Source organism: Coffea eugenioides, chromosome 8, assembly GCF_003713205.1.
Source record: "Coffea eugenioides isolate CCC68of chromosome 8, Ceug_1.0, whole genome shotgun sequence".
Classification (NCBI taxonomy): Eukaryota; Viridiplantae; Streptophyta; class Magnoliopsida; order Gentianales; family Rubiaceae; genus Coffea; species Coffea eugenioides.
The window spans coordinates 1,442,587-1,466,503 of NC_040042.1; the positions used below are offsets into that span (position 1 = coordinate 1,442,587).

General features: G+C 36.4%; 4 protein-coding genes across 6 annotated transcripts; 3 read left to right on the top strand and 1 right to left on the bottom strand.

Annotated features, from left to right (window-relative positions):
• The first annotated feature begins 2,638 nt into the window (after window positions 1-2,638).
• On the top strand, window positions 2,639-4,510 carry LOC113779403. Its single transcript, XM_027324973.1, has 4 exons — window positions 2,639-3,005; window positions 3,384-3,643; window positions 3,843-4,073; window positions 4,193-4,510. Exons 1-4 carry the CDS (start codon window positions 2,639-2,641, stop codon window positions 4,508-4,510), a joined length of 1,176 nt encoding a protein of 391 aa, XP_027180774.1.
• Window positions 4,511-4,884: 374 nt separating this feature from the next.
• LOC113781278 (pentatricopeptide repeat-containing protein At1g62720-like) lies at window positions 4,885-7,726 on the top strand. The gene has a single exon (XM_027327186.1). It carries the CDS (start codon window positions 5,140-5,142, stop codon window positions 6,811-6,813), a length of 1,674 nt encoding a protein of 557 aa, XP_027182987.1. The 5' UTR covers window positions 4,885-5,139; the 3' UTR covers window positions 6,814-7,726.
• Window positions 7,727-13,544: 5,818 nt separating this feature from the next.
• On the top strand, window positions 13,545-19,334 carry LOC113781232 (nuclear transcription factor Y subunit A-3-like). 3 transcript variants are annotated; one of them, XM_027327134.1, is made up of 6 exons: window positions 13,545-13,883; window positions 14,647-14,993; window positions 15,928-16,040; window positions 17,133-17,204; window positions 18,296-18,466; window positions 18,553-19,334. In XM_027327134.1, the coding sequence occupies exons 2-6, from the start codon at window positions 14,741-14,743 to the stop codon at window positions 18,928-18,930; spliced, it is 987 nt and encodes a 328-aa protein (XP_027182935.1). In that variant the 5' UTR covers window positions 13,545-13,883; window positions 14,647-14,740; the 3' UTR covers window positions 18,931-19,334. The 3 variants fall into 3 exon arrangements, with proteins under 3 accessions (XP_027182935.1, XP_027182936.1, XP_027182937.1); XM_027327135.1 differs by having other exon boundaries at window positions 14,897-14,993; XM_027327136.1 differs by having other exon boundaries at window positions 14,904-14,993.
• A 3,575-nt stretch (window positions 19,335-22,909) lies between these two features.
• Window positions 22,910-23,842, bottom strand: LOC113779405 (subtilisin-like protease SBT1.5). Its single transcript, XM_027324974.1, has one exon. It carries the CDS (start codon window positions 23,840-23,842, stop codon window positions 22,910-22,912), a length of 933 nt encoding a protein of 310 aa, XP_027180775.1.
• Window positions 23,843-23,917: the final 75 nt, after the last annotated feature.

The window sequence follows — 23,917 nt, forward strand, 5'->3', positions numbered from 1 at the left end:
TCCCCAGACTAGTTCTGGTTTTGGGGATCCAATGCAACTGTCAGTTTGGCCTGTTCCTCCCTCTCCGTATAACTGTTCTTGCTGTCATATACTTAGGGAAATTATTCACATCAATGGTGAGCTTCTGCCAAATCCTGCCACTGTTCCTTCTTTTTTCGTTGGGCCAGTTGTAGTTTTATCGAAGTTTTAATGGAGGATAGTTCGATTTACGTTTTTCACATTGGTTTTTTTTTTTTTTTTTGATAGGTACACAAGTATCAAATTTTGAGATTCATGGACGACTGGGAGTTATCAGTCATGGAGTTCTTGATACATATGAAATGGACTGGTCTACTCGAAACCATCAGTATCGGATGTTCGAGTAAGTGATATGAAACTTATCCAGCAATTTTTCACTTTTCTGCCTTGCTTATAGTGTAGTCCTTTTCATATTCAACTAACTAACTTATTTGCTCTTTATATCTGATCCTTCAGCTTTTGCAAGGAAAGCATAGACAGTGTGAAAAATTTCTTAGTTCAGTATTGCCAAGAACGCAAGCGGGAAGGCTACACAATGATACAAGATCCACTATCAGTTTTCTATGAGGCCTTGTGTGTTGGATTTAATGAGAAACAGAACCATGATGACCTTTTTCTCCAACCATCTTCAGTGTTCTCAGGTTATTTAACTTCTCTTTTTGCTTGATAGACTTTAAGAAACCTGCCAGGATGATTAAGAGTTACCCCATGAATTGGTCCAATATACTGTCTATAGAGCTGCATGAGACTGTGTTGTGTCCACTGATGAACTTTTTCTAATAGGCGGTTCTCAAACGGATATTGGTCAGATGAACCAACAAGACATTGCAAGTCTACAAAAGCCAGAGAACTATGGATCAAGACTTGCTAGGAATGACAGGCAAGAAATTCTTACCCAAGACAAGGGAGAAGAGGGCGGTAGACAACCTTCTAAGAGCTCACTTGCCGCACAGGTTAGTTGTACTCGTCTTGGACATCTGTAGCACATTCCTGACTATAGTGTTATGGGAATTAATTGTAGAATATGGCTTTATCCCTCAATCTTTCTTCTGATTAATTTGTCATTTGTGCTGCTGAGTAGAGCAGAGGGAAAGGACAGGCAAGATGAAATTGAAAGATTTCTCAGATTTTTTCCATCTTCCCATAACTGTTGCAGCTAGAAAATTGAAAGTCTGCCCTACTGTGATCAAGAAGAAATGCAGGCAGGGTGGATTGTCAAGGTGGCCATACAGAAAGGTCTCTGTCCACGATCTTGTGTGTGCCTACTTACATGCACTCATTTGCGTGTGTGTGTGTTTGTTTGTTATGCTGCTCCATTCTTGTGGTTATTTTCGCTTTCCTACCTTCCTCTTCATATCTACCTCATTTTGTCTCCTTTCTCTTCTTCTTGTCACACATAAATTACATAATTCATCTGTCTGTTTGTGTGTGTGCGCGTCATTGTTTCAGATAAAAGGCATCAAGAGAAAAATATCAATGAAACAACAGAGTTTAACCGCTGCTACTGCTGAAGAAAGAGCTCAAGTTTTGGCAGAAATACAGGTGCTTGAGCAAAAGCTGGAAAACATTTTTGCAGAACTCAGTACGTGAAGGTGAAAGTCACCAATGTAATAAAACTCCTACAGTTTTTAGGAAATTTTGGGCTCGATAATTAGAGATCTAAGAAGAGCCTTCTGTTTTCCATTTGAAAAAGGAAATCCAAATGTGCATAATAGAGTTGGATTCGTATGTTAATTCTGTAATGAGTATGACTCATAAAAAATACTATGTAACGAGTATGTATCAATGGCACCTCGCTAGCTGGGTAAATGGAGGATCAAATTGTAGATAGATGTTCTCGATATCCCTTAAAAGGTACAACAATTTTGTACCTTGCAGTATATATATTTCATAAGGATGTTATATTGCTTTTGCAACAAGTCAGAGAGTCTTCTATCTGAATCCTGAGCTATCTGTGGTGTGTATCCATATATCAGTTAATGACTCAGATGATTATTTATCTGAAAGGCGTGAGACTGCTTCTTCTTCTTCTTCTTCTTCTTCTTTTTTCCAATTACAATGACTCCATCTAATACAAGATGAAGGCATTGATGAATAAAAATAAACGGGAAGTGCTTGCAGGAGATTAGGAGCACAAGAAATGTGCTCCTTTGTTGGAGCACTCTCTTAAATCAAGGTCATTTTGCCGTATAATATTGTTTACTAACCTTAGTAACAAGAAACCTGAAAGCTCTGTCTTAGGTCAATCAATGCCATTCTCCCATAAAATAATGGTTGCTAAGCTTAGTAACAAGAAATGTGAAAGCCAGCTAATAAGTAGAAAGCAAAAACATTGTTAACATCTAATGGTAGGGATGACACAGCATTTAAAGGAAATCTTTTAAGATTTTAAACTTCAGATGCCATAGTGCCGACTATGATGCCAAATGTACGTAGCATCAAACCAAGATCATTTTACGATAAACCTAAACGTTGAGTACTATAAATTCACTTTGATTTGTCCGTATTATGCTTAATCTATGGCATCTCAGAGTTACTACATATTTGGAAGAGTATAGTATAAATTTGTCGGACTCTTTGAAGAAGAGCTAACATTGCTCAATTTTAAGGCCGAAGTAAAATGGGCAGTGATCAGAGAGTGGTTTGTGTGAAGAAAGTGAAGCAAAAAGTGGCAGAAGAATGGGACGAGAGCATGCCATTGCCTGGAGACATTATAGAAGGCATAGCGGCAGGTGCTGCTGCTAACACATTCATACCAGCCAAGGCAAGGTCAGTACTTAGTTCACAACTTGGAAGCTTTAGTCGACAGACTGAAGTGATTTGGTTGAAGGTGAGGAGAGGGGATAGCGTACTCAAGCTCCAAGCATGTGTGGTGAAAAAGGGATGTTCAAAGTTGCAAAGGAGGTTTACCATTAGAGCAGCCTCTGATGAGAGGCATGTTGTGGGTTTAGCAGATTTAACTCATGAACAATGTACTGCACTCCAAGGTACGTGATATTTTTCTCTCTAGAAGCCAATTGTACAGTTAACTTTCTCAGATAATCAAGTGATGCATAGATCAGAAAACTTCAGCTACAGTTCCCATCTGATTCTGAAAAGTTTATCGTAGCTAATGACATGTCTGTTCTGATGCTGGTCCTATCTAGAACCACTTTCCAATAGGTAAAGGCTGATTAGGTCACCACCTAGGTTCAGCTTCTTGCCTTCTCCTACCCCTTTTGCAGGGCCAAACTACAATATCCATATAGGTTGGCTACAGTAGGGAACGTTATGCATTTCATGTATGATTGTAGCCCCCAAATTACTTGCATTTTGTATGAAGTGAAATTTAAGAAACTATGCAGTAACATGTCAACTTGATACAGAAATGAGTAGGAAGATTGTGACTATGGACTCCAGGGGATTCAATAAAGAAGCGATAAAGTATGACTGGAAAATGAAAGTTGGGACCTATATTCCGGATGAGGGGTCTACAGTTATTAGTTCCATTCTTTTCATGCCTCTGGAGAAAGAGCACAACATTGAAGCCACCACAACGAGAACCATGGCCTGGTTTTCAGCAGCTGTTTCTTCAGGGGCTCCGCTTGTGTTTGTTAACATTCAAACAGAGCAAATTACCAACTCGGTATTGTTCTTGTCTACTCACATCCTTAATTTAGCAGCTTGCTTCACCCAATTCACTCTTCCACGAGAACGTATAAAATTACCCACATGCCTCATCCTTCTAATTAATACTAATGCACTTGTTGCTTTAAGCTTCGAATTCCCCAAAGGAACTTTGGAACTAATCTGAACCCTCTATATTTTCTGTTTTCCTTTCAAAGAAGAGAAGTAACATCCCGGCAAAAGAGAGTGCAAGGATCAGGCAACAGAAATACACTACAGATGTCCAAAGATTGCAAGGTATCAGATTATGGTTTCTCCCAGGCGTTGCAGAGGTGTCATTCAAGTTGGCACCTGAAAATGGAGAAACCAGATTCGGAATGAACATCAGCAGAATTGATGAGGTGACAGAAAAATCATCCCTTACAGTTGATAAATATCAGCAGTCTTCTGTCAGGATCAAAACCAGGGATTAGACAAAAGTCCTTGACAGACCTACAATGAACTACTTTGACAAAATTTTCATTTCTTAATTAAGCTGCTAATTTACTCATGCTGTTGTTCATTCCAGGGTTTCGTCTATGTCCATTCTGTAACAAAAGAAACAGCCGCTGAACGTGCTGGTCTCGGGGACTTACTTGAGCAAGCAAACAAAACTGGTCATCTGGTCGTGATCTCGCGGTTAGAAGGAAGGAGCCTCATGCCTTCAACAGTCAGCTCTGACGGTCTAATACATTGTGGTGACAATGCTGAAATTAAGGATACACTCACTTCAGCAATTGAAGAATTGGATAGCATCCGGATTCATATCATGTCCTGGCCCAATAACATGATTCACCAAGCTCCACAACCACTTGATGTTTCTACTCTTAGGCCTCCACAGTACTAATATTACACCAAGTCAGCACTTCTCACTCAGTCTGGACCAACAATGGATTGTACTTGACCAAAAAATTCTCAGGAAGATGCAAGTTTTCTGATTAATGCTTGCCAGTTGCCAGCACAAAATATGCAACTTATACCGAAAGTTAGCTTTTCAGATCATGTTGATATTCGTAATGATTCATTAATTGAACAGATATTCATCTACAGGAATCCAAACAAAGAATTATGTTGAGCTAAGAAACCATTGCAACTTTGCCAACTTAAATTATTAAGCACCTAAACATTGACAAAACTATCCGTCTTTCAATTGTATAATGCAAACCTGGAGCCTTATGTTTGTTCATCTGGATATGAGATTACTTGAATGAAAGAGTCAACTATAAAAATTCCCATGAAACAAGCACCTTCTTGTTACAATACAAAATTAGTAGTACGGAAGGCAACATATAAACAAGAATTCAGGTTTTCTACTGGAATTTGGAAAGTACTATATATTTGACCATTTTGAGGGCCTAGAAGCAATTAAACGTCCTAATTTCCTGGCCTGAGAAACTCAGGCAAGGAGCCAATTTTTCAAGCGCTAAACGGCAACCGGGCTGCTGCCGATGCCAGAGAAGAGCTGAGCCGCTAGCAATGGCCACAGTCGCCAATTCTCACCTCTCAAAACGCCTGTCACCGCTAGTCCCTGAATCCCGTTGGCTGGTCAACACCATAACCTCAATCCTCCAGAAAACGGAATACCCAGAGACGGAGCTCCCCGATATTCTCAGCCAATTCTCACCCCATTTGACGCCCAAATTAGTCATCCAAGTTATTAACAACCAAACAACCCCTTACCATTCTCTTTACTTCTTCAACTGGGCTGCTAACTTAAACCCCAACCCCAGTAATTACTTCCACACACACCATTGCTACATTGCCATTGCTGACAAGCTAATATCCCATAGATTATTTTCTTTGGCAACTAGATTACTTGAATCCCACGACAGATATTCTGATTTTATGGTGGGGAAATTTATCAAAGCTCATGGGGATTTAGGCCATTTAAATTGGGCTGTTAAGCTTTTTCATCATGTAAAAGAGAGAGAATTTGGGGACTGCTTGTTTTCATATAATGCAGTCTTAGGCGTTTTGGTTAAGGCTAAGAGGGTTAGCTTGGCCTGGGGATTCTTCGGGATGATGATTAAAGAGGCTGTTGTAAAGCCTGATGTTTCCACATATACAACAATGATTAGGGGGTTTTGTCAAGTAGGCATGATTGAGCATGCCGAGAAGGTGTTTGATGAAATGTCCCGAATGGGGTGTGAGAGAAATTTGTTTACTTACAATACTATGGTTCATGGGTTCTGTAAGAAAGGTCTAATGGAAAATGCTCGAAGCATTGTAGATAAAATGGTTGAGAGTAGGGTTTATTTGCCTGATATGGTTACTTTTACCACATTGATTGATGGGTTTTGTAGGATAGGGAATACAGACGAGGCCATGAGGTGGTTTGATGAGATGGGGAAGAGGAATGTCAGGCCTAATGTGTCGACCTATAATGCTCTGATCAATGGATTGTGTTTGAATGGAATGGTTGACGAGGCCAAGAAGATGCAGACTAGGATGAGACTTAGTGGAGTGAAGGATAATGTAACGACTCAAACGAGTTTGCTGAAGGGATATTGTGCTGCAGGGCGATCGAATGAGGCTATTCAACATTTCAGGGAGATGGTTGGTTCTGGTTTGGAGCTTGATCAGAAATCATATGCAGTTATTGTAAATGAGCATTGCAAGTTGAAAATGCCAGATAAGGCTATTGCTCTATTAAGGGAAATGAGGGTGAAAGGCATTAGTCCACCTATGTATGGTTATAATGCTGTACTTAGGAGTCTTGTAGAGCTGGGTGAGCTTGATAAAGCCGTACTTCTTTTGAAACAGATGCCACAGATGGGTTGCCATCCAAATTTTTTATCATATAGTGCAGTGATTTGTGGCCTGGTAAGGGCTACAGGAAGGATGCAAGATGTATGGATGCTAGTTAACAACATGCTTCAGGATGGTAATAGGCTCGATACCACTTTATACAATTGCTTAATTTGGGGATTTTGCGAGGATGGAAATGTGGAAATGGCTATGAACTTTTTCTTGAAAATGATTGATGAGAGATATTTGATTAATCTTGAATGCTTTGAAGTGTTTGTCAAGAAACTGGTCGCTGAAGGAAAGTTATTTGAGATTGAAAAGCTTTTTGAGCAGATGAGAAAATGCTGCCCAATGAAGGAGATCCACAGTTATCAAAAGGTTCTAGATGAGGTTTTAAGGTGAAAAAGAAGCTAAGTGATGAAGTTATCGAGTCTGTCAATTCTTTGCTGCAATGTAGTGTGAAGAATTGTTGGAACAAGGGTACTCATACGAGACTCATTTCTTCCTTCAAGCTCCCACTTGGAATGTGGCTGTAAAATAATCTATAGAACACCCTTCCTACCAAGGTTTCAAATTGGCAAATTTCTCATCTACTCAGTATGAACTGTGACCTGTTACTACACTCGGTACATAACTAGGAAGCAAGAGCCTTATTCTTGTAAGTATATTCCATCAGACATTTCCTTTTGAATATCTTCAGTTGCGGTATGTGGAAGGAATTTCAAAGTACAACGAGAAGATCTTTGAGGGCCTCTGCCTGCAAGCATGCTGCTGCCTAGCATTATAATGGCTCCTCACCCAAGTGCTTCTGAACCAGATGCAGCCGAAAGCCTGGAACGCAGAAATTCTTACCTAGTAGTTTTGAGCAAGACTTGTGCTCTAATCTGTCTTATGCCCAATCTATCTGCTATACACAAGCCAAAAATGCTTTTCTGCACTTCATGGAGACCTCCACGGAGATCAAGGAGCTCTTTGCGCTCCTGGTTTCGCGACAACCTCTTCAATCTTGGGTACAATTAAGAAAATGCTGATACTGATTGAGGGTATTTCACCATCCTTCACGAGTTGTTTATCTGGTGCTGCGTTTCCAAGTGTTTTCAATCTGCATAGAGTGGCAATTTTCAAGCTCTGTTCTAAATTTGCCTGGCCTGTAACTTTTGACTGAAGTCATTGATTATCCTTGTGATATTGCCTGGGCTCTCCTAAATAATTTCTGACTGAAAGATGACAGACTACTTTCAACAGATCCCATATTTTTTGATTAATTTTCTACAATTTCTTGGCGACTGGCATAAGCGATAATTGAGCATGTCAAACTTTGATGGATTACCTAGCCTTCCCCTGAATAATTCTGGAGTCTAGCTAATACTACTGGTTCATCATGCCCTGGATTGACCAACAGTTGGATCATTGTTCGTTATCATTACTTAAAAAGTTGATGTTCTATTTGCAAATCTTTTGTCCACACGACAACAAAGAAGTTGGAGCTATATGATGTTTCCTAGATTGAGGAAACACAGCCGGAATTGTTTCTATTGTATCCCAGGAAAATAAAACAAAAATCATACTTGGTGGTGTGCACAAAACAAAGCTTAGTAAATATCCATTCCATGGGGCCTAACTGGGTTGAGGAGAAAATCTTCTTAAAACTTTGATTTTGTGATTGTCCTTGGATGATTCCAAACAAATTGACTGCAAATACCTAAATGAATTTGTCGTCAAGAAAACGTCGTCCACCTATGATTGAAACCATAAATGGGTAAAGAATTCTTGAGATTGGAAGGTTTCAACCACTAAGGCTTTTCTCCAATTAAAATAGATTATCCTTTGCGTCAGTGATGTGAACTTCAATTATTAGTTTTATGTGGATTCGATCTGGCGGTTACCAAGAATACCAGTAGAGGACAATATTAGCTATGTCAAAAATGAATTTTGTTCATCTGGGCACTCTGGCAGGTTGATAAGATCATGTTTGGACTGTGGACTACTTTTGTCATTTGCTGCATTAGTTTTATCAAAGTTGTACCATTAACTTAAACTAATGCAGAAATGACCTGTTTAAGCTTAGTTCCATTGTGCTTCTCAACCAAGAGGCATTAGCCTCAAAAGCCAAGTCTAAAAGGCTACAGAAACAAAGAAAAGAAGGATAGAGAGAGAGATATATATATATATATATATATTTTTTTTTGAATAACTTGTTAGACTTAATCCTTGTTTGAATTGCGAGTTTTTGCAGAAATGTTCTTTCTGACATTTTTTTTAATTATTTTTTTTTATTTCACACATATTACATCGTTATTTTTTTATGTATATAAAATTTCTAAAAACTTGCAATCCAGACGGGGTTTTAATTATTTTCCTTTTTTTTCCTAGCAAGAGGGAATAACGGTCCAACTTGAGTGAGAATTTTAAATTTATTGATTTGGACTAATTAAGAACCAAATTAATGAATCCATTTTGAAATGTTGAATCTAAAAATCACAATTCACGAAACTTGTACGATGATCCCAGCAAAGCGTTACATGCCTTTGAATGCAATGCAATGAGACCGGAAAAAAAAAAAAAATTCGAATGAGCTTCTTCTATTTGGCATGGCATCATCATTCTGGCCCCTTAGTCCAAGCACAAAATTATTGTTCCCAAATCATTTTGTAACTTAACTTTTTTGTAAAACCTGACGAAGCATTGTTTCCCTGCAAACTCAACACTTTCGTCTCCTTCTTGTAGTCCAACAATGCAACCTTTTGTCCATTCAAAAAAAGATCATATTTCCATGTAAAAAGACCCTTTCCTATGTTGCCCCCCCCGGGGGGGGGGGGGGGGGGATAATGGTAGTGGGTATTTATTTAAACTTCCTTTGGAGTGAACGTGGACCTATTTGATGTTTAACCCCTTTAAGATACTACTAAACTGGGAGCAAGTGATGTAATTGGCGCACTTCAGACCTTTCTAACACAAGGGGCACTTTTTCCCTTTTACCAGAAATGAGTTATCTTCTTCTTTCTTTCTTTTTTTTGGGTGAAAATTCAATTGGTAACATTACCAGAAATGAGTGTATGAAGGCCGATTTTATGGACCAAAGGCAGGAGCAGTCAACGGAGAAATCATTCGGATCGATATTGTATATTTTGCACAAGATGTAACTTAGTTTACACATGATATAACTCATTTTGCACAATATATAACTATAGAACAAAATTTTATGAATCCCACACATAATGTGTAAAATAATGTACAAGATGAACGGTTACTTGCCCTATTTCCCGATATTTTTTTTTTTTTGGATCAAATTTTAGCTATCAACCTTCTGGAACGGTTGCTTGCCTCATTTCCCGATTTTATGTCAACTCCAAATCCCTCCTTCCAAGTATGTGCCAAAATCATTTGTCCCCTCCTCATCATGTTTTAGTTTTAGTTACATCAAAGTACTCATTTTTGCTAATCATCATGTTTCAGTCACATCAAAGTACTCATTTTTGTCGATTATACTCCAATGTTGCCCAAAACACTCTGAAATTGTCTTCGACCAAATATCTACATTCCATTTTTGCATCATGCCGAAATATAATTAACCCTCTGTTCTCAAATATCTCATTTATCAAAGATGCTTTTTTAAACAGTTGTACCTTTTTATTTTTATTCTTTTCTTTCAACAGTCAATAATAGTCTATTTTAGACTTATTTCTACTTCTACTTTAACCTATTTTAGGGGGGACTCAACTAGACCTATGGGGGGATTGACAGAGACTAAACCACCATCAGATTAGACGGGTGCACTACACACCGATTTGGATTTGAAGAGCCACATATTGTGACATTTGGTGGTTGCCTCCCACCCCACCAAACCTTAAAAGTTTGATGGTGGCTAGCAGTCCAAAGGTCGGTGATTTTTTATTTTTATTCATCAAAGGTAGTTTTTATTTTTATTAGAGGGGGTCTTTTCAAATAGAAGCACAAAGGGTATGGGGATAAGGATCCTGCGGTTAGAGGGTTGGTTTTAGCAATTATTTTGGGAGGTGTAAGAAGAAAAACAGTTAGTTTGCAAAAAAGAGTTAGAAAGATGGATTTGAATATATATTTAAAAAAAAGAGTCAAGATTGTTCGTATAAATTGCAAAAGTAGCTTATTAAATAGGGCATAAATGACATTTTGATTGGATGTATCGCAAATGACGTTAGTTTTGAGAAAGATTAAATGTTTATAAGGTTGGACTAATGTAATTGGTACACAAGGGAATATTTTAGAGTACAACTTCACATTATTTCTATCACATCTCCTTCTTTTTTATGTTTCGCTATTTTATGATGCACAATATTATATATAATGAGAGTGGAGTTGGCCACCATCTTTAGTGTGTCATCAAAAAGTTACCACTTAATGTGGCTTTACTTAAGATCCATGTGGGTGCTTTGCATCCGCATGGTCCGATGGTGGTTTAGTCCCCATCAGTTTTCCGTGACCCTGTTGGGTCACTCTCCTAGTATAGAGTATATTAGAATTAGGAGTAGGTGTAGATGTAGATGATAACAAGTGACAAAAAAAAAAGAGATACTTAATCCAAATTTTACAAGATAAATCAACATTAATAAAACTTTATTCAGTTAAAAAAGAAGAATACAAGTGCCAAATTGTAGGGGTGTGCATTCGGTGCAAATTCGGTAATTCGGTGCACTGAATTCGGTGAATTCGGTTATTCTACCTGTAAAAATTTAAACCGTTTTCAATTCCGAATTGGGCATAACCGAATTCATTCCGCAACCGATTTCAAATTCGAAAACGGTAATGAATTCGGTTAAACCGAATTCATCTATGATTTATAAATTATTACTGATTTGATCCCTAAATTTATTCATAATTGAACACATTACTTATGTTCTAATCATTTTGTGGTTTAATTGGCATTTATTTGATCACTTATACCTAGAATCCTTAGTCTATGATTTAAGAAACACATAAAAAGTGATTAATTTAAACTAAAATAAACCTTAGACTATACAATGATTGGTGATAATTTATGAATTTATAATTTACAATGATTAATTATAAGCAATATTAGTTAGTAGTTACAATGAATTTATAATTTACACTGATTAATAATAAGTAATATTAGTTACAAACTTACAAATTACAATGATTAGTGATAAGTTATATTAGTTACAAACTTATAATTTATTTCAAATCAAAATAAAAACTTATTTACTTACACATGTTATTGTGAAAGTCAATACACTAATACATTGATTTGCAATTCACATACATTCACTTACAGTCTTACACTGCTTAGTTGTCTTGTCTATACTTAAAGCCTTAAGATTAGTAAATAGATAATATGAATTTTAACTTATTTGATAACTTATGCCTAAAATCATTAGTCTATGATTTAAGCAACACATAAAAAGTGATTAATTTAAACTAGAATAAACCTTAGACTGTACAATGATTAGTGATAATTTATGAATTTATAATTTACAATGATTAATAATAAGTAATATTAGTTACAAACTTACAAATTACAATGAGTAGTGATAAGTTATATTACTTACAAATTTATAATTTATTTGAAATCAAAATAAAACTTATTTACTTACATATATTATTGTGAAAGTCAATACACTAGTACATTGATTTGCAATTCATATGCATTCACTTACACTGCTAACTACTTAGTTGTCTTATCTATACTTAAAGTCTTAAGAATTAAGATTAGTGAATAGATAATATGAATTTTTATGTTAAATATGTAGAGTACACTAATACTTGCAAGTTAGAGATTACGCATTCAAATATTCAATAATTCAAACATGAATGATGTATCAAATTACCAATATCTAAATTTAATTACTAATTATGTTAATTGTTTAATATTTAGTATTATACATATATGTGTTAATTATTATCTAATTCTAGTCATGTTACTCATGTATAAAATAATAAGTATTATAGTTATCTTATATTGTTATGTATTACTATATATTGGTATTATTATAGTCATATAACAATTAACAAATACTAAAATAATATATTGTACATTATTATATATTATTATTATTATAAGTACATGATATGATGATAAATTGATAATACCATATACTAATTATTATTAATAGCATTTACCTATATAATATAATAAAGTATTAGTAGTATATACTAATACTAAATAGCATTTATCTATATATTATATAATTTTATATACCAATTTGGTAATTCGAATGCGGTAATGCGGTACCCGATTTCAATTACCGAATTTGAATGCGAAATCGGTTATTACCTAATTCATAATCTCATTACCTATTTCATACCATATTAGAATTCGGTGAATTTGGTACGTACCGAATTTGTACCAAATTACCAAATATCCGATTTCAAATTACCGAATTGAATTTGAAATCGGTTATGAATTCGGTAAGAACCGAATTTGCTCACCCCTACCAAATTGGCACTAGTTTGGGAAAAAGTCTTCCCCTTTGTTCTTTTTTTTTTTTTAAGGAAAGAAAAAAAATACAGTGGATACTTCTATTTTTGTTTCAAAACAAAATTCTTATAGAATGATAGCTGTACCATTTTTTTTTTTTTTTTTTGCTGACGGAGTCATTTCAAAAAATGACTCCATTTGCTAGCCATTTGCTGTACCATTTGCTAGCCAAAGACAGGATTCATTTAAAAAAAGATTAATTTTACTCTGTGCCCATTAATTATATTCAAATTCTTTTTCGGTCCTTAAATATTAAAACGAGACGCTTTAGATCCCCAAAAGTATAGAATCTATTACATATTAGTATTTAAAGTATAAAATTCATCCCACTCAATTATAAAATCTATTTCACTTCCGTCAATAATTTTATTTGAAGGGAACAACTTTTATATTTGATGCTCTAACGTGTTCTATTTTAAAATTTAAGGACCAAAATAGAAATTTAAATATAATTAAAGAGTGCAAAGCGAAAATTAACCTTTTTGGAAATGATGAATTTGTCATTTCAAGAAATATTTGATGTAACCTTTTTGCCAAAAGTGTTGTGGCATTATCCATAACCTTTCTTCGAGGGTAAGTACGGGTAGGCATGTCCTCCCATGCTGTCGAGTGGTTCTTTAGCTTTAGCCAATCTAGAAGCGCCCATTTGGGAAAATGTAAAGGTATTTCTCTAAAAAAATACTCCCCAGTTAAAGCAAACAAGGTAGTGGTGATGGTGGTGGCTGTGGTGGAGGTGGAAATAGGATGGTTTTGTGAGTGGTATTTGATTGTTTGTATCTTGTGATGGAGTATCTAATGAGAGCTTGTCGCTTCCATGCTTAAAGGGCTTTATTCATTTAGTATTTCCTTTTCCTTTTATTTTTGATGTGAAAGGAGCAATAGTTAGTAGCTTTCGGGAGGGAGCAGAAAGACTTTGTTAGCATCAAATCCAAAGAACTATTAACCAAACAAGAAGGTTCTTTGTCAGTCTGGGAAACTTCACTCTTCCAGCGTTGCACAGGTGTCTCTCTTATTCCCTCCAAATGACCTTTCTTTCTTTCTTCTTGTGTCTATCTTTCATTTCGTTGGAATCGTATAGTTACTTTGTCTTTGTATCTCAGGATTGCCAATTGTTCCTGATTTGAAATTGAACAGTTAGCTACCATTGGTTCTTGAAGATGTGTTGAAAAAAAAAAAATTTCTTTTTTTTTTGGGTTTTTCGTCTTGTCTCCTTTATACTCATACGCAGTCTGGAAATTCAACAACTTTTGATATTTCTGGAACACGCATCTTTTGTTTGAGTGACGTGCCTTCAATTCAATGACTTTGAAAATTGGCTGGCTTTAGTAAATATTGAAAACCATCCTGGGATTAATGATTTACTGTTCTAAACTGTTGATGTTCTAAGTTGAAGAGAATATATGTTGTGTCAGATAGTTGGCCTTGAGAGAAGAAGGTAAATAAAGGAATCCTTTTAAGTTTTAATAGGTGAAGTTATTTGCGCAATTGATTGTAGTTGTTTTGCTTGTTGCTTTCCGATATCAGTGCACTCGGTAATTTTTATACTAAACATTTCGAGAATAGTTTTACCTTTCCTAGTTTAGCAGCTCCAATCTTGTTGGCCCATGTGGCCATAAATACACAGACAATTCTTGGTATGTTCTAAAAGGAAGTAAGATCATCTTTACTACTAATTCTTTGCTCCTTAGCATGATTGTTAGCATGTCAAGTTTTTAAAAAATGTCATTGACATGCATTGGATTTGTTGTTGTTAACTGAGCCAGGAAAACATCAACTGCAGTTGCAGTGTTCACTGTCCTGCAATAGGGATTTAGACGTAACAGAAGAGAGGTTGTAAAGAGCTACCGAGTATTAAGGATGCAAAGCTCTTGCAACAAAGATGGCCAATCATTGGCACCTTTTCTTATTACTTGCTCTTCTCTATGGAACTCTACTGAACAATCAAAGTTTTCTCCTTCCAAGAGTGTTATTACTGGACCAGAATCATCTAACAACGAATTTTTCCATGTGAAGCAATCAGACTTGCTATTTCAAGAACTGGATTCCTTATCAACTCTGTCAACCTGTCAGTCTCAATACGTTATGGCTGATGCTGCAAGAAACAGCACTTGTATGCATACCATCGGATCACAGTGTGGTCATACTTGCTATTCCTTGTCATATTCTCTGATATTTGTTTTTTCAAAATGAAACCTTGTAAATTAATAAACTCTTATGATTAGACATATAATTAGAGTTTACTGCACCAAACTAAAAGTTATGCACAAATTGAGAAATGGTTCAAAATTTTTAATTACCTTACAAAGAGTAGATAGAAGTTGAAGTTCCAATACATTTGCATGACATGTGAAATTTGGACGTCACAATGGACTTAAATTTTGTATTTGTGTTTGACTGGCAGAATGAATAACCTACGGTCTTGCATAATTTAAATTCTGGTGTAATTGTAGGGGAAACAGTAACAATTTCTTTTAGTATCATGTGAAGTAATCTACCACTTCATTTGATACATATAAGGTTTCTTGACTGTTAATCTGGATTCTTTTCTTCCTTAGTGTTACTATTTGTTGCTAAGGTGGTAACTAGCTTCAAAATGTTGAAAATAAGCGGACAAGGTGAAGATTTTTTTTTTTGGGTCAAAAGTTATTCTTTTATATAAACCATAATCTTTGAAAATATGCAGACGAGGCAAAGATGTTTCTCAATTGTAATTGGAATCACTTTGTGCATGGTCTAAATCAACATTTTTGTGGCTTTTAGGAAGGCTTTCTGTACATTGCATGTTTGTGTTTTCACTTTCTAAATCAGTGAGGTCACTCATCCACTTACATTTCTGCACGCTCTGTTCTATATACTCAAAAAACATACCTGATACTTAGTGATCCAACATATATACAATAATTTCTTTGGAAACCTAAACTCGGATGTATTTCATCCACTTTACCAACATGAGCTCGAAAATGTTTCCTCCACCTTCAGAGTACTAGCTTGTTTTTGTCTCAGCCTTTGTCAACTTATATTAATGGAAGTTCTCTCTTTCTCAGCTGGTGATGAAACTCATGGAAGGCGTGCAGAGCAGTACCAGAGATCACCTCTTTTGTGTGTCAGTGCAGATTTTACTGTTAGCCAAGTACAGTTGGATTATAACAAGTCATTGGTGAGTCCATCTCCATTCTTTCCTCAGTGCAATGCTTGGGACTTCTGGCTTGGTAGAAAAATGTTAACTCTGATTAGACATGTTTTGATATCGGAGATCCAGAGACCTTCAATTTTGCCTTCTAATACATGGCATGGCATAAAATTGATACCTTGGCATGTCTTTAATGATTTTAGTCTTAGCACCTACATCTTGCATCTCTTATGAGAAAGACAAACTTGGGATGGTTTTTTTTTTTTTTTTGGGAGGGGGGGGGGGGGGGGAGGTGGAGGAAGGGTAGAAGAGCCATTTATAGATGCATAGATGACCATTTCCATCATAAGTCATGAGCGGAAGCTCCTCCCTTCTTCCATGTAGATAAGATAATCTTATTCTAGATCTACATATGCAAGAGCAGCCACACTTTATCAACGCTTTAAGTATATTAACTAAGTAGTCACTGAAACAGGTAGGATTATTTACCCATGCACAGATTGAGTAGCTTGGTCATGACTAATCTACAATCCACAGTATAGGTGCGTGACTTAGTCATGGCATGTTGAAAACACTGTGTATATGCACATTGTAATGCACCAATAACAGTGGCAATAACTATAATGGAATGCCAACAACTGTGGAAGTTGGGGTGAAGACAAACCAGCATACTTAATTCTCAAATTTGGCTCAGCTCTAGAAGAGTTTGTCTAAGACTGGTCTGTTAATTAATCTCCTATGTGGAAGGAAACTGATCAAAAGTCTCTCCCATATCAAAGGAAGACAGTCCAGTGCCAGTTCTACATCCAAGTTATGAAATTGGTTTATTCTAGTCTTTTTTATTATTATAGATATTCATTTAATCCTGGAAGCAACAAAGTAATCTAATCATTTCATAGTTAAATCTATAAAAGGCTAATGCAGAAAACCAGAAATTGAAGGCTTCTGTTTGCCTCTGATTGACCACTCCATGCTTCAAATATTGGTGATATTAACAACTCAAATGGAGACTAGAAACATGCTTAAGCACAATCTGAACTAGGAAGAATGGGCATGTGGCTATTGCATAAATCCAATGAAAAATGGAACACAGGAATTTATGGTCTTTTGTGCTTTCAGGCTTGCATACCCTTCCCCAGCAGTGAATCCTACTTTGGCGGGCTTGTAGCTGCTTATGGGCCAAATGCTCTTGTAAGTCCTTCATTCATCAGTTGTAATAACAAACATCTTAATTCTACATATTTTTGGGAGTATTGATGCTTGTTATTAGAAAAATGAGGAGTCAATGAAGTAAGTTGATTTTTTGTTTGACATGGAACTTAGCAGAAAATAGAGAAGGCAAAAGGTTGTGGGATACAAGGACAAAAACAATTTCAAAGTGAAACTATTGTCTAACAGTTGGCGTATAATGCAGTTTGTAGTAAGCTTAGGTTCTCAATCGTTCATGAAGCAAGATGGTAAATAGGACTCATGCAGAGCACTCTCCAGCTTAAGAATGCCAATTGGTTTTGATGTTTAGAATCATAATTTACGTTTTCTGCATAATCTGAAGAGAATCCAGCTATTTACTACAGTTTGTGTTGTGGATGTGCATAATACATCATGCACTTCATAATTCATCATGCCTCTTCTTTCTCTTCTCTATTCTGGAGTATCTTAGGTACTTCTCATGTGATGGGATTGATAATTTGCATTTTAATATTTTTGTTGCTGTAGGATTCCTGAGTTGGAATTTGTTGGGAGTTCTAAATTGGTTGTTATTTGTTTTGTGTTAAAATAGACCATGTTTTCTGAATGATATGTTTGCTCTTTCACTATAGCTAGGCTTGTTACTGAATGCTGGAAAAGGATCTACTATCTAGGTAAAAAGAAAAATTAATTAAAAAAAACAATGATAAAAAAATTTGCAAGATGCTGAATGAAGGTTTTTGTTATTTACTTGTGGATGGAATGTGTGTCTTCTATCCGTAAGAAGATGCTTCTGAATCTTCTGAATGGGAGATTAAGAAGAATCCCATTGGCAGGCGAAGGTTGGGAATTAGCAGCGTCATCTAGTGGTACAAGTACCTATGTTCTTTTGAGAGCCTGTGATAAACTAAATCCATGAACTTTACCATGGCTTTTGGCTGTAGTTGCATTTAACTATGAATTTGTCATTTTTTTTTACTTTAGAAGGTCTTCTTTGAGCTGAAACACGCTTCATCAAATTTAATGAGATGCATGAATTTGGTCTTTTCAGCAATCAATGTAGCTTATTAAAATGCTTGCTGCAATATGACCAGGTATGTCCTCCTATGGTGGGGATGCTGCATGCAAGAGTTCCACTTCCTCCTCTTCAATGTGCAGAGGGCATGCCTGTCTTGGTCAATGCTAAGCAATATCGTGCAATCCTCAGACGAAGACGAATCCGTGCAAAGCACGAGGCTCAGAACAAAATGCTCAAGTTCCGAAAGGTACTTGTAGCTTAAAGCCATCACTTTGTGCCTCAACTAATAAGTTCGGTTTTCATCCTTGAAAGTGTTAATTTTGTTTTTTGCAGCCCTACCTTCATGAATCTCGACATAAACATGCGGTAAGGAGACCTCGGGGTTCTGGAGGGCGCTTTTTGAATACGAAGGATATAAAGCCATCCAACCTTTCATCTCCAAGCTATACTGAGGATGCTCCTCTTAAAATGCTTGCTGGAGATATATCTGGCTCCGAAGCTCGGCTCTCAGAAAGTTGTAGTTGGGCAGCTTCCACCCCATCTGGCTCTGATGTCACAAGCATATTCAATGGTGATGACATCTTCCAACACCCAGAGAATCAGGTGTCAGCCTCTTCTTTCCACATGGGCATGCGTGTCGGAAAAGATTCAACACATTTAGAAGCTGGCAACCTGCTTTTCTTATCCATTGATGGACGTGCTCGAAACTGACTGCATCTGCAGCTCTGTTGGGCAACTCGCAATGAATATTTGGCAGGACATCCTTGGCTATTTCACTACTCTTTGTTCCAGACTTGGAATAAAAGAGGGGACTTCCTCGTAGGATATGTCCCATTCAGGCATTCGATGGTTCCATGATTATGGTTTCCAGATAAAGAAGAAACGCATAGCTGGACCAATGTTGTGTGCTTTTAATTTTAGTGTCAATAAAAGGTAATGATCCTTAACTACTGCTCAGACAAGGAATGGTTGTGCTTTCAATTCCTTTTGTCTGATGTTTTTCAGAGTCTGTTTTTCTTGCATTTGGTTTTGTATGGCTGTGTTTGGCCATCGTTGGTGATTATGTCTTGCACTCGCAAAGATGTACTAATAAAAACTTTGATTACCTTGTGTAATTCGTAATTGCCTGCCTAAAGTTCTTACTGCGCCTCCCCCCTCCCCTTAAAATTCTTTTTTAATTCTTGGCACATTTTGCACATAGGTTAATGTCTTTGTCAATTCATCTAACATGAGCTGACAACTCCAAAGTTAAAAGGGTTAAAAACAAAAAAGTCGTATGTGTTATATCTAATACACAGAAAAGTCTTCTGTAGTTTCAAAACATACAAAAATGAACTAAATTGTAAATTAACAGAATTTAGTAAACTTAATGAAAATGATGGTTTTGACTATTAAACTTACTGGAGATTCTGTTAAGTTTATCGGATTTCGTTAAGTTTTCTCTTAAGTTTATCGGATTCCATTAAATTTACCGGATTCTATCAGTTTTATAATTAGTTCAAAATATAAGGTGTCATTTTGTATGTTTTGAAACTATGGAGGATTTTTTTGTGTATTAGATATATCACATGGGTCTTTTTTATTTTTAACCCAAGTTAAAAATACATATGGTTGTTTTACCACAGAAAAGGTAAAATATTCTTCTTCCGGAAACGGAATTTGACTAACTAAACCTTAATCCCAGAAGTCAACCCAAAAGCCGGCAACTTTTGGATTGCTCCCAAGGACTTAACTACCCAAACCCCAAACCCCGAAAGCCGATGTGGGACAGAAACCCCACAGGGACAGAAAAGGTAAAATATTCATTGAGACTAAAAAGAGGTTAAAGCTGTAGCCATCACATAGTCTGCACTAGCTAGCTACAACATGAACTAGGAGCCTAAGATCTCTTTCATTTGCCTTTACGAGGAATCCAGTGAATCAGTAACTTCAATCCATTTAAGTTCAACTTTCCAAATGGTGGGCAAAAAAATGTAATCGTTTTGGAATATGTTTAAAACCCAAAGCAAAAAGGGTCGGATTACGAAACCAATGTCTTACACTTGATAAAACAAAAATTCATTGTCTAAATTAATTGATGTATTAGAAGTAAAACTTGTTTGCGCACCTTTTTTACACTGTAAAGGTTGAGATTTGTAGTGTCATTACCATAGAAGAGCTTATAGTTAAACTGATCTCTGTCTCTTGTAGGTGACAAAGTAGTATATTTTTTTCCACTTGAGGAGTGTGTGATTGATAGGATCCATGCAAGGAAAATGTCTCTTATATATCCTCGAATTATATTACTACTTACCTTTTAGGGATAATTTCACAAACCTCCCTAAGGTTTCTCACAATTACAAAGAGCTTCCCTCAGATTTTAAAAATTACATATACCTCCCATACTTTTACTATTTAGTAACAATGTAGATCCAAGAATTTAGATTTTCTTTCAAAAATCCTAAATTATTCTTTTGTACAAAACTAAGAAAGAAAAATATAGTATACTCAATCATTTTCTTCTATACTTTGTATAAATCAACAAGCCAAACAACCGTCCGAGTATAAGTTTTAAAATCGAGTAACTACCCAAAAGATCCCAAATTACATATACAATATCAATACTTGTCACAATAAAAAAAAACACACGCACACACTCACACAAAATCCCATTGAAAACCAATTTTATACTCCCAAAGTAAATATCAATGCTCAAATATCTTTTCAATATAAGCTAATTTGATCTAGAACCACAATTACAATTCTCCTATAGTTTTAAAAATATTAATATCTCAAAAGCTGAAAATAAATTCTACCTCTACAATAAAATCATAATAAAAAATTTCTAATCCAATGAAAAAAAATCATTATGTAATTATTGACATTTTATAAAAGTTTTTCCTGATAATAAACAAAATATGACAAATTTCACATCTTTAATTCTTCTTCCTATTTCAATCATTAATTTCATTATTTATTTCTCTATCACTGCTAGTCTCTTCATTTCCTTTTAGTTTGACGCATAATCTACTCCCTTTGTAGATTTTGTAATTTCAATTTGCTAATATCCACAAAACTGAAAATAATAAAAAGAGGTTCTATTAACTTGAAAGTAGACAAAAGACAGGAAAATAGATTTTTTTTTTAGGTTTTGTAAATTTATTGTTTTAAATTTAAAATTGTCTACTAAGTGGAGGGAATTATAGGTATTTTATTATGTCAAGGAAGTAAGTATAATTTCTTAAACCTGAGGGGAGCCGAGTGCAATTGTCAGAAACCTCAAGGATGGTTTCTGAAATTATCCCTACCCTTTAAATCAACATACAATACCAGAACTGCCCATTAATTGCATTCTTTAATGTGCAATTACTAAAGACTTCGGTAAATTAATTACATGGGAAGTCATTGATTTTTTGTCGTAATTATAAATCTAGTAGGACTTTGAACCCTTTTAAAATTAGTTCTCACACAATATGCTTTTGTCATCATTTCCAGTTGGTAAATTGAATGACAGCAATGCCTTGGAAAAGTTGGTAGTGTAATGTAGATGTATGATAAGCAAGCCTATTCAAGCTCCAAAGCAGAAATTTATGTTGCTTGACTTGATTTGAGAGAAGAGTTAATAAGGCTAAAACTCGATTTGATAAGGGTCAATACTGTATTAATAAAGATAAAACTTGATTCGACAGGGTTTGATATTTGTTCCTGAGCCTTATCGAACTCGAGTATTCAAAAACTCGAAATACTAAATTTCGTGTAAATTATCTAAAATAGAAATTCTTATTGGTTAGTTCATAATCAAACTAAATATATTATATGAATAATAAAATTAATTGAGCTATTCGACGAGTACTGAAATAGCACAAAGAGAGGTTCAAACTCGACTTGATTCTTGTATCAAGTTACATGAACTTGAACTTGATTTGACCGAGTTCAAGCCAAGTGACTTCGAGTTGGTTGTTTGATCTAATTGTGTGCAGCTCAGCTTGCTAGCACCCCTAATGTAATGGAGTATGTTTTTGGTAAATTGAACACTACCTATCATAGACAGAAAAGAAAAATGCCAAAATCAAGTTGATTATCGAGAGGAAAATAAAATCCTTCTCTCTATAAGTAATTGGTTAGACACTTGGTAAAAATTTGGATAGACATAGTTTGTTTATATAAGAGTTTATTTGGATGATTTATTTGAAATAATTATTATAACATTTTTTGTGATGTGATATATAAGATAAAAAGATGATTGAAATTTGTGCAGTAAATTATTTTATTTCAAATTATCTCAATCCAAACACAATTTTTGCTTATTTGTCTATTTTGTGTATTTGCCTGACCACTCGGTCTACAAGTGGGACCGTAGACCGGATTCACCAAGTTTCTGCCTTAGTACCAAATATAACCCAAATATAATATAAGGAAAAAAAAGAAGGGAAATTTGCCAAATTGGTCCCTAACATTTACCAAAAACACTTTTTTAGTCCTTTACATATAAAATCAGCCAGAATGGTCATTCACATTTAAATTGTGAGCCAATGTGGTCCTATTGCTCGTTTTTGCTCATTTCTCCGGCTAAAAATAGCACGCCCCTCCCACATGGTCATATTTTTAGGGGCAAAACCGGAAACACATTTCATTACCCGTCGAAAGTAAAAGGAATGCACAACCACCAAAATACACATTTCACCTTTGACTCTCAAAGTTTCAAGAAACCCTAAATTGCATCCCCGAATGGTGGCGAAAATCCCAGAAATGTTCTTCTGGAGGGTTTCAAGGTCAAGCTCAGGCCTTTCGGAACTCTTGCCAGAAGGGTCAAGCAGCCGGAGTTCCAACAAACTTTATACGCAGCTAAGCGAGCTTTGGGGGACATCCCAGCAGCCACGCCGCGAGCGTACCCCAGAGTCGACGCAGGAAAGACGTACCTGCCGGCGGCAATGGAAGCGGTGTGGGTGCCATGGCCGTCTGAATCCCTGGGCGAGCGATACTCGGTGGTCTCGTTCATCTTCCCGTTGGTGGCCTCGTAGCCATTGCTGAAGTACCTAGCTCCGATCAATTTCCTGTTGCAGGAAGTGGCCAGAAAGTCCCTCCCGGGGACGCAGGCGCCTTTCCACTTGGGGGGAACGGGGCCAAGGTCCCGATCGTCGAAGGATTTCCTCTCGGGCCATATCCCAGTATCAATAACAGCGATGACAAGATCGGAGCCGAAATCGGACTCCTTGAGCAAGCCGGCGCTGTCGGAGGTCTTAAGGCCGAGAAATTGAGGGGATCGCGTGGTATGAAGTTGCCTGACTTGCTCGGGAATAACAGCGAGAATGCCGGGGAAGGAATGAAGGGCGTGAGCTTGGGAAACAGTGAGCTGAGCAGAGAAGCCGTGGAAGACGGTGCTGTAGGTGTGGAGAAGAAGAGGAGGAGGAGGAGGGGGAGGGGAAGTGGCAGTAGCAGCGGTGGAATGATGAGATGAGAGGAGAGAGGTGAGGGAGGACTCGTACCAGTGCTGGTGAGTGGGGAAGATGGAAGGCTTAGCATCAGGGTGAACTCGTACGATGAAGGTCTTGCGCTCTCTTTCAGTGGCTAAGACAGATGATGTTGGGAGGAGTAAGAGAAACAGTGCAGCAGGGAGGAGAGGAAGATTGGAAGAGATGGCCATTCCTTTTACTTTCGACGGGTAATGAAATGTGTTTCCGATTTTGCCCCTAAAAATATGACCATGTGGGAGGGGCGT

Excerpts from the sequence above, each read along its gene's own strand:
- LOC113779403 (XM_027324973.1), top strand. The coding sequence starts at position 2,639 with ATGGGCAGTGATCAGAGAGTGGTTTGTGTGAAGAAAGTGAAGCAAAAA. Across the intron at positions 3,644-3,842 it reads CAGAGCAAATTACCAACTCG|AAGAGAAGTAACATCCCGGC; the intron begins GTATTGTTCTTG and ends TTCCTTTCAAAG. Across the intron at positions 4,074-4,192 it reads ATAAATATCAGCAGTCTTCT|GGTTTCGTCTATGTCCATTC; the intron begins GTCAGGATCAAA and ends TGTTCATTCCAG.
- LOC113781278 (XM_027327186.1), top strand. The coding sequence starts at position 5,140 with ATGGCCACAGTCGCCAATTCTCACCTCTCAAAACGCCTGTCACCGCTA.
- LOC113781232 (XM_027327134.1), top strand. The coding sequence starts at position 14,741 with ATGCAAAGCTCTTGCAACAAAGATGGCCAATCATTGGCACCTTTTCTT. Across the intron at positions 14,994-15,927 it reads TGCTGCAAGAAACAGCACTT|CTGGTGATGAAACTCATGGA; the intron begins GTATGCATACCA and ends TCTCTTTCTCAG. Across the intron at positions 17,205-18,295 it reads CTTATGGGCCAAATGCTCTT|GTATGTCCTCCTATGGTGGG; the intron begins GTAAGTCCTTCA and ends CAATATGACCAG.
- LOC113779405 (XM_027324974.1), bottom strand. The coding sequence starts at position 23,842 with ATGGCCATCTCTTCCAATCTTCCTCTCCTCCCTGCTGCACTGTTTCTC.